Source organism: Protopterus annectens, chromosome 15.part0 (genome assembly GCF_019279795.1).
Source record: "Protopterus annectens isolate FY-2018-M chromosome 15.part0, PAN1.0, whole genome shotgun sequence".
Lineage (NCBI taxonomy): Eukaryota > Metazoa > Chordata > Ceratodontiformes > Protopteridae > Protopterus > Protopterus annectens.
In genome coordinates this window covers 87,310,488-87,320,324 of record NC_056749.1, presented here as the reverse complement: position 1 = coordinate 87,320,324, position 9,837 = coordinate 87,310,488, and the positions used below count along the sequence as shown (strand labels likewise).

At 40.8% G+C, this 9,837-nt stretch overlaps 2 protein-coding genes across 3 annotated transcripts in view; one reads left to right on the top strand and one right to left on the bottom strand.

Annotated features, from left to right (window-relative positions):
* Positions 1-4,321, bottom strand: part of BRD3OS (BRD3 opposite strand) — a 57,671-nt gene extending 53,350 nt beyond the window's left edge. The window contains exon 1 of one of the 2 annotated variants that reach the window (XM_044057173.1): positions 4,142-4,321. The gene's annotated coding sequence lies outside the window, so the exon portion shown is untranslated. Of the gene's footprint in view, positions 1-3,908; positions 4,001-4,141 lie in introns of those variants that run through there. The other variant, XM_044057172.1, reaches the window with a different exon arrangement.
* A 67-nt stretch (positions 4,322-4,388) lies between these two features.
* Positions 4,389-9,837, top strand: part of SLC25A14 (solute carrier family 25 member 14) — a 1,283,912-nt gene continuing 1,278,463 nt past the window's right edge. The window contains exon 1 of the mRNA XM_044057171.1: positions 4,389-4,596. Coding sequence (XP_043913106.1) covers positions 4,533-4,596 — 64 coding nt within the window. The 5' untranslated portion in view covers positions 4,389-4,532. The remainder of the gene's footprint in view (positions 4,597-9,837) is intronic.

The window sequence follows — 9,837 nt, the reverse complement described above, 5'->3', positions numbered from 1 at the left end:
GAGAAGTGAGACTAACACTGTTCAGATGTAGCTCAAATCCACGTGTATGCGATGGAACTAATGTTATTGTCCAGATCCATAGCATTACTCCACTTCCTTTCCAAGGAGAAAATGTATGGATTTGTCAGAGGTTCATCAAGTACCACACTGCATATTCTCTTACTACCCTAGAAGGCAGCCTAAGATATTAAACTGTAAGTTTCTAAAAACCTCCGAGGTTTCCTTCACAGTTTTTCACCAATCTAGTTTACATTAGTTCACTGTGTGCCTTATCTTTATGGTGTTGCTCACTATCTCACTCCTCTTAAGTACCAATGGGAATAACATATCTACTGTATTTCTCAATACTACCCTTTCTTATATTACCATGATGTGAATGGACCCCATTTCTAAGTCAAAGTAGGATTAATAGTTCAGTGTATTGGCTTCAGTGCATATAAAGGATTTTCTGTGCCCTGTACACCTCCCCAGTAATCAAAATTTCATTCTCAGTGGTCACCCTGGCATACTGAACTTTTTAAATGGCATCCCGATAAGCCTTTTTATTATCCTGCCTCCTTCTTCTTGTCTTCCTAAAGGCCTTTTCAGTGAAGATTTATACTACCAATTGTTTTATCTAATCGCAGTCTGTCCTGACAGACCACTTCATTCCCTTTCTTCTCATTTCATGATGCACTCCTAACAGCTTATGTGCCCACTGCAGTTGGGAAAACTATTCTGTGCTATTTCAAGAGTTTCCTCAACACTATAAAGCCTACTAATGTAAAGTTAGACCTCTCTTCCCACAACATAATTTAGTTTATTACTCTAGGGATGCCAAACCACAATGTAGCTTGATCAGGGTTCCCCCTGGCACCCTTGTCTCTACCGGTCAATCTATCTTCACGGATTAGAACTACATCAGCAATATTCTTTCTTGTTACATGGCTTATTTTGTTGACTCTTGCCCCCATGGAAGACAGGAGGAATAGAATGTCTCTGAGTGGGATGGTAGTTGGCAGCCAACATCGGATAAACAAAGATAAAAAATCTGTGTTGCAATGCAAAACATATTTAATTTACGTGGTGGGTTCTTCCACAGTCTTTCACATGACCGATTTAATGCAGTTTTAAGGACAAACTGACAACACAAGCATTATGAAACTTTTCCAAGCGGTACTGCTCCTGCAATCTACTAAAACTGTTATCAGTACTAGAAATAAAAAGTACTTGCGTATTATCGCAACCATGTCATTGCCAAACACACTTGAATTTTATTTACTTATTTTTACTATGTTAAAAACACACTGTAAAAATAGAAAAAAAGTACACAGATATTCAAAAGTTGTAGTAAAACATCAGATAACTAGCACTGAATTTAGCACCCTTATTCAAGCAGTGCTTTCTTATAAGCTTCATCAGATACGTCGTTTTATGTTAAAAAAAGGGGGGGTCTGGAAAATGGATGTTTTCAGTGTTTTTATATTCATATTATTACTTTGCAAATGCTATTGGGTTTTCAAACAGGTCTTCAAACTAAATAAAAGTAGACGGCTGGTTCCTAAGTTTTGTTCATTTTAATTATTTTTACAATCAAGATTAATGTGGGGCTGAGCGTAGGCATTCTTGATTACTGGTGTACTGGATTATGGCAGTGGGAGAACCACATGTTCTGTTTCTACTGACTGAAGTGATTGCATTTGGAGTGAAGTTTGGTCTTCATATGGTTGCTTTTGGACTGTAGTAAATTGTGCCCTGGGTAAAATCAGATGACAAAGGACAACAGTGAGCTGTTTGGAACGTGGTTGCAATAATACGCAAGTACTAAAAAAAAAAAAAAAAGCAGTAATGCTCAGCACATTTACTCATTATATACGACTGCACAATATTCACCACGTCCTGACAGGTCTTACTGTAGCCTATCATACAGGGGTTTAGCCAGGATTTTGTAGGTCGTACCCAAATTTACAGGGTGCGACACCTATTCCTAGTTGAATACTACATCTGCTTTTTGCGTTACTTTTCCTAAATACAGATTTACGAACACAGCCCAAACAATCAAAGGAATAGCTAGGACTTGTGGTATATAAACTTCCAGGATAAAGCTGACTGCCCCCCCCCCCCCCACCAACCAAGTGCAGCTCTCCTGAACCCCAGGCAATACATGTCTCTTCACACTACCGAAAGGAAAGTGCTGCTAATCAGAGAGAGAAAAAATGTATTGGTAAAATTGTGTGTGTGTATGTATGTATGTATATATATATATATATATATATATATATATATATATATATATATATATATTTTTTTTTAATGAATTTCTAGCATATCTTGCTGCGCAAAATATATCTGCACTGTAGATGGTGTGTACCTGGCTATGGCCATGGTTACATTAAAACATTCATCTCAATACTTAGTAATCATAGCTCTCAACTTCTCTGCTCAAGACATCAGGACAAAGCATTAATAATGGTTGGAAAATGAATTGAAATCAAAGGACAATTTTAAATATTACTCTAAGCTGGTTAAAAAATTAATACAGCAACACGTTTTGCATCAAAACATTTTCAGAAAATATGAAACTCTAACCTGTGGCATTACTAACTGCAATCCTGTAATATACCATAAAAATACAAGGGGAGAGTAAAAATATGAGCCAAAAAAAAAAATCAGGGACAGTTGAGAGATATGTTAATATAACAAACAATAGATAATGCATTAATTTATAGTACATTATCACAGTGGTAATGTATTACCTTTGACAGAAGATTTCTAATTTTGGAGAAGGATTGGAAACTGGTGCTCAACTGTCCCAGATTTTCAGGGACGTCCTTGATTCTGTCTCATATTTTAGTGGTGTCCCTCTTAATCTCTCCTGAAATATGTGACATTTGGAGAAAAAGTGATATATTTCACTTAATGATAAATGGCACATACTTTTACTTCAGAACAGACCTCTCAACCAATCGGGGACAAATTTCAACTGAATCAGGGACTATTTTAAAATATTAGTGCTATTAACTTGAAACATTGACAGAATCAGAGCATATGAATTAATACACGTTTTCTGAAGTAAAAGAAGTCTATAACTCTTAATTATTGTCATTATTCATTAAGTGTAATTCACCACCTTTCCTCCAAATCACTAGTTTTAGGAGGGGTTAAGAGGGACAGAGCTAAAATTTGAGTAAAAAAACAGGGACAGTTGAGAGGTTGTTGCGGTGTCTTTCGGCTTTTCCCGGTTAGGAGTCGTCACAGCGGAACTCCGGTCCGCTAATGACTGGTAGTTTATTTTTACGTGACGAGTTACCAGCCCTAACGCACAACCTTCAACCAAGGTACGCCCATTCACACATATCTCCACGCTGAAGACGCTCAGCGGAGAATCGAACCGAACTGCGTCTTACTGTGAGGTGACAACGCTACCGCAGCACCATCACCGCGGTCTATACTTTAAAAACGTATTCACTCCCTTACACTTTCATTGCTTCAAGTTAGTATATTTTAAGCGTCCCTCAATATTTCGAGATTTGCCCTTAATTCGTTGACAGCTATGGCATGGGGTGCCCTTTGCTGATCGCTAAGCCTGGGTCGAGTGCATGTGTCTTGGTCAGCTATGCTACCATACGCTCCCACCCGTCCCGTACTCTACAACGATGGGGAGGGGCACCATTAGAAAGTCGTGGTTTTGTTTTAGTACTATAGCAGTTTTTCACCTAGACAAACATACACAAGGGTGTAAAGGGGTAAGGTTGTACAACCGGAAGGGATTACCATAACTGGATTATATAGCTTGTGACCACTGAAATAAACTACTCCCTCCCCAGCAACCGTTATCTGGCCTGCCTTTTTCTGTAATAACTCAGTCCTTCGTCTTTACTTGCAGTAACTAACAATTTTATACTGGAGCAATATACAACAAAACCTACCCGTAAAAGGCATACAGACGTATGACACACGAAAATACTACTGTACATAGAAGAAAAAGACATCTCAATTCAGGGAACAGTGCCGTTATACGACAATCGGCTACCGTGCGCTTAATTTTAATACAAGCCAAGTCACCAAGGAACCACTTAATATGTTCCTAATGCCAGCAGTCAAAATCTGGGCGTATTTCTATTTCATCACCCAACCGTTTAGAGAAAAAAAAAGGTAATACTTCTGCAATTCTTCCATTGTACTAGGAAACCTCAGCTACACAGCGCAGATCACCATGAAAACATAAACACAATCCTCCTCCAGACACGAACACCTCCTACGCCCAACCTACTATATGACGTAATGATAAAAACTCTGCATAGTGGAGGGAGGTGGCACGGCTAATAGCGTCTGTCTCGTGGAAACATGTAGCTGTTTTTTCTATGCTTCAGTGCGCCCTCCAGCAGTGCAAGTTATGACTGATTGCTTAGGGGGAGGAGTTCAGATCAACTACCAGCGCCGGTGCATTTTATCCTGGTTGTGGAAAATAACGGTTGTTGTATCTGTTAACATTTCACCCCTATCAGTGCCTTTCATAGGCAACCTAGAACGAGGTACCCATCTAATCGGAAATGTGTTACCTGAACTGGAAACCCTTTGTTTATGGAGGACTGGCATCTCTTATTGCTGAATTTGGTACGTCAAATCTAGGAATTGTAAATGAAGACAGCTTCTGTGCACCTTTATTAAATAGCCGGTAACTGCATGTGTCATATCCGTATTCCCAAATCTGACTCCGAGCTGTGAAAATTAATTAATTTGGAGCGTATTACCACCCTCAGAATAAGTAAGCACTGTTGGGTCTCAGGTATATTCCAAAATGGGCACCGACAGGTGCGATGCTAATATGGATTATTCACTGTAAACTGTGGGAGTGTAGTTTTAAAAAACACAAATTAAGCCGAAAACACTAAATTTATCTAAAGACAATTCTTGTTAATGTTGCCAGGTGAATTATATTTTTTTACCGTTCTGTGTCCTCCTCTCCTTCTAACATATTTTTCTTTTAATGTATAAATATATGTTAATGTATAGATTGGTGTATGAAACATTGAGGCTGACCTTCAGCTCAAATGACCCAGTGTCAGGAAGGAGGCTGGGTCAGTCATTCTTTGAATGAAGTGTTACAGAGGAAAGAAAAGCCAGGATTTTTGGAGCTGACTGTACACAAATGTATATTGCCCCCAACCCTGATAGCAGACAGCCCCAATAGTCCAATAGTCATACATTTCTGAGTTTGGAATCAGACGTCTGATATGCTACTTGTCAACCTCCCTTGTATGTTCATAGGTGTGTACTAGGTTAATGACCCTGGGGCCTTTATAAGCCTAGCCCAAATATGTGCCCTGGTATTGTGCCACCCGTCATTAGTTCCCAGTGCCACAATCAAGTAGAGCCACTGGGGTTATCTCTTAAAACACAGAAATAAAAATGCAATCTGTACCTAAGTTATTAGATTTATTAGTCTTTTAATTGACTGACTAACATTATAACAAACCAAAACCAATGTTTTTTTGTATTTATTCATTACTTGTATTTATGTTTCATTAACCAGGTTACCTACCAGACATTAAAGGTTAATTTACATAAAACAAAGTACATACAATTAGATCAAGTTATTTTCTGCTCAGGCTCACTTGTATCTTTTCATCTTCATTTATGTGTTTAATGCTGGGACATCTTCATTTGTGTGTTTAATGCTGGGACATCTCATACACTTTTTTTTGCTTGGTGAAATGTTGCTCCTTTAAAGCTTAATTTGTACACCCTGGTTTACACAGCATATTTTTTGGCATGACTTGCTTATAGTACCCCTCCCTGGCTGCGCAGTAGCAATGCCTGCCCTAAGTAATCACCTTCCACCACTGTTGTGTTACTGACATCTAGGCTGGAATAATGGGCTTTGCATCAGCATGCATGTTCTGAAGGATAGGAGGTCTGAAGCAGGTATGTATTTTAAATATCAGTCCTATAAACCCAGTAGGGGCTATGGGGTGGCATAATGTTTAAGTTGTTTACCTCACAGACATATGTTAGAGGATTTGTTTCTCACCTCTTGGGTGAGAGGTTGGCATAATGGTTAAGGCGTTTGCTTTATAAACCAAATGTACAGGGTTTGATTCTCACATGGGGTAGTTGGCTAAGCTCAAAATGGCCCACAAAGGCAGTTAGCCTAGTACTAATCTATGAACCCCTGAAGGAAAATTGGCTAGGCTCAAAATAGTCAGAAAGAGTAACTAACTTATATTTGACTATGAACCTATAAGAAGGTTACTGGCATAACAGCTGTCAGCATTTGAAAAACAGGAAATCCAACAGTGCAGGCATCCACCCGACTCTACTTTCTCGATGGTTTGTTAGCTGTCAGCATTTATTAAATCAGTGGAAGTGAAAATTTAAGTGCAGTTTTATAGCTTTTATTTCTCACTACTTTTATTACTCAGTAACTGTGAGGCTACCCTTGATATTTACCTTGGAAATGTTACGTTCCTTGTTTCGTTTGTGGTTGTGCAACATTGAAGTCTTGCCTTAATTTTGTTCATCTGTCACTATTTTTTTTTAATCTGTCACTAATTTTTGAGAGTATTCTGTCTTCTTTCTTTAGAAGTTTGTCACTGACATTTTGTGCACTGTTTTGACTCTATGTTCCATCAGTGAGCCAGCTAGCGACCATATATGTTCCATCAGTGAGCCAGCTAGCGACCATCTAACAATATAAGGGTTGATACCTAGCTGGGTGAGTTTGTCAATGATGCCTGAGTGGGAAAAGTGTCAAAAGCCTTGGCTAAGTCTAGGTAGACTGTATGCACAGATTTCCCCTCATCCAAGGCGTTGGTGACTGTCTCGAAAAAGTCCAACAGATTTAACAGGCATGCTCTCCCTTTGACAAATCCAAACTGAGTAGGGTCAAGTGTTTGGAGATTATGTATATCTTTGTTGATAAAATCCATGATGATTTGCTCCATGGCCTTGCAGATAAGGTTGTCAGGCTAATAGGTCTATAGTTCCTTGGCTCAGTGGAAGCACCACCTTTGTGCAAGAGAGTAACAGTGGCTGCTTTCCATTCAGCTGGGAGGAAGCCAGTGCTTAGACTATGATTGAAAAGAGTACCCAATGGTGTTGCTAATTCATGTTGGAGTCCATGTAGGACGCAGCCTGGGATGTTATCAGGTCCCAAAGATGCTGTGTTTTTGACCTTAGAGAGGGCATTTACAAGGTAGGGGACAGGTGGTAGGGATATTGTGGGGTATGTGTGGCAGGGACAGGGAGTAAAGTTTACAGAGAACCTGTTGGCCAACAGGATAGCTATGCCCACAGGCTCAGTATATGTGGTATCATTAACCACCAGTTCATCACAAATCTGGGCCTTTCCTTTTAGGTTATGGATGAATAGTATTCCAGGATGTATTCTGCACCACCTCCAGCAAAAACTAGCTTCACCATTGAGCACCCAGTTCATCCACACCCTAAGTGCAGGCTTTATTCCAGCAGAGGGGACAACTGCCATTGTCATCGCCTTGCACAAAGGTGGTGCCACTACTGACCCTGGAAACTATCACCCCATTAGCTTAACAAGTCTGTTCTGTAAACCCATGGAGCATATTATTATGGATCTCATAAACAAGGACATAGGCAATTTCCAAGCACTTGCCCCCCCCTCCCCCCCCAGTTCGGATTCGTTAAGGGCAGATCTTGCCTGTTGAATCTGGTTGACTTCTTTGAGACTGTCACCAAGGCCCTGGATGACGGAAAGTTAGTACACACAGCTTACCTTGACTTGGCCAAGGCCTTTGACACAATCCCACACTCAGGCATCATTGAAAAGCTAACACAACTTGGCGTAAATTCCTATCTCATGAGGTGGGTGGCCAACTGGCTCACTGACAGGGCCCTCGGAGTCAAAATAGGCACCTCCAGCTCTGATAGCAGACCTGTCACTAGTGGAGTTCCCTAGGGATCTGTCCTGGGGCCTCTACTGTTTGGCGTCTATTTCTCCGAGGTCCAGGCAAAGACAAAGGTCTGTGGCTGAGCTAGTTTGCAGACGACTGTAAGTTGGGTGCTGTCATTGATTCCTCAAATGATGTTGACAAACTGCAAGAGGGCATCACAGCAACTATTGACTGGTGCCAAAGTCATGGCCTCAAGATAAATGCAAAAAAATGTGTCATCATACCTTTCGGCAAAAACACGGCCCCTACTGATTACCACGTCAACCCCCTAAACACCCAACATGTGGTGAGAGACCTGGGCACTCAGGTTGATGATAACCTCACATTCAACCATCATGTAGCGGCAGTGGTCAGAAAAGCCTTTTACATGGTTCATCTCATAAGTAAAGGGACTGCATACAGAAAAAAGGAAGTTATTACCTCTCTATACTCCTCTCTCCTTAGATCAATAATTGAGTATAATGCCCTGTTTGGGATGTACCTCTCAAAACATCTGCACCAACTGGAAAGGCCACTGAAATACCCCACGAATATAATCCATGGTCTGTCACGCTACTCTGTATCATACAGATTGCTCAGAGGTGATCTGTGTCTCGCTTACAAGGCAGTCCCGGACCCCATATGGATGCTCCATATCTGTAAGTCTAACTCCTCACGCACTACTCACACAAAAGGCCTGAATCTAATATGCAACATCAACAAAACCTGCTGAGAGACAGGTTCGTCTCCCAGAGCCTGCCCTGTCCCTGGAATAGACTTCCCATACATGTCAAACAGAGCACCTCGCTGACTATCTTCAAGAGCAACCTTGATGAGTGGATGGGAAACCACAGATTTGTCCCAGAAGTCCCACCTCTCTCCCTCACTGACATGGGCGACAGGTGCTGACTGAGGGTTTTTTTTGGGGATAAATTCTTGGCTAAGCTTGTAAGGGTCCTGTGGCCATTAGTCTAGTAACCTCCTGTGATTCCATGTAACTAGAGAATGCCTTATTATTGTCCTTAGTTGAGGAAGCTAATTTGGATTTGTAGTTTGCTTAGGATGACTTCAGAAGAAGTCTTATTTGCATTTAAGCTGAAGATGGAGTGCTTCCAGTTTAGGGCTCCCTCTGTTTTACTCTTAGACAGCAATTTCTTCCTCTTACTATAAAGCCTGTTAATGGCAGTTGTCCACCGGGCAGGTTTGCTCTTTGTAGAGGAGCTTGTTTTGGTCCTATCAGGTACAGCCAAGTCAATGCAGTTATACAGGTGTTTGTATAAAGTATTGATGTAGAACTTGGCATAGTTGCCAGTTTCATCTGAGAAGGGAGGTGCAGTGAAGCTATTTATACCATCCCATAAGAGGTTATAATCTGCTTTAGATAAACTTTTTTAGTTTAGTTGCTGCTGGGGGGGGGGGGTCAGGTGTGATAGTTACTTCGAATGAGACTTATTTGTGGTCAGACCTCACAGTGGGGGTGCTACAGTGGTATCCCATATTGGTAAGCACCAGATCCAGGATGTTGGCACCCCTTGTGAGGGTGTCAACCAGCTGGTTCAGGGCACTGGAGTTATCTAATGCCTAGATCATGCATGAAAAAGGTCATTACACCAGTGTTTATCTGGTAAACAGAGTTAAGTACATGACAGTGCCCTTGAGAGTTCTTTTAGGTGATGTCAGACAGAAGCATATAGCCTAGCCTAGGAGCACTGTTGCAACTGTGAATGTTCTTAGGATGTGCCAGTAATGCTTGAGCCATTGCTTTAAAGATAACAGACCCTGTGAACAAAAGGTGACAAGTTCACAAAAAGGTACAAGAGTCTGCTTTGAGGGAGAGATCATGTACTGTTTTCCTAGCTATTTGTATATTTGATGTAATGTGATATTGATTGTGTGTCAGATGGGAGATAAAAATTGTGAATATTCATTGTTAACGTGAGTAGATGGT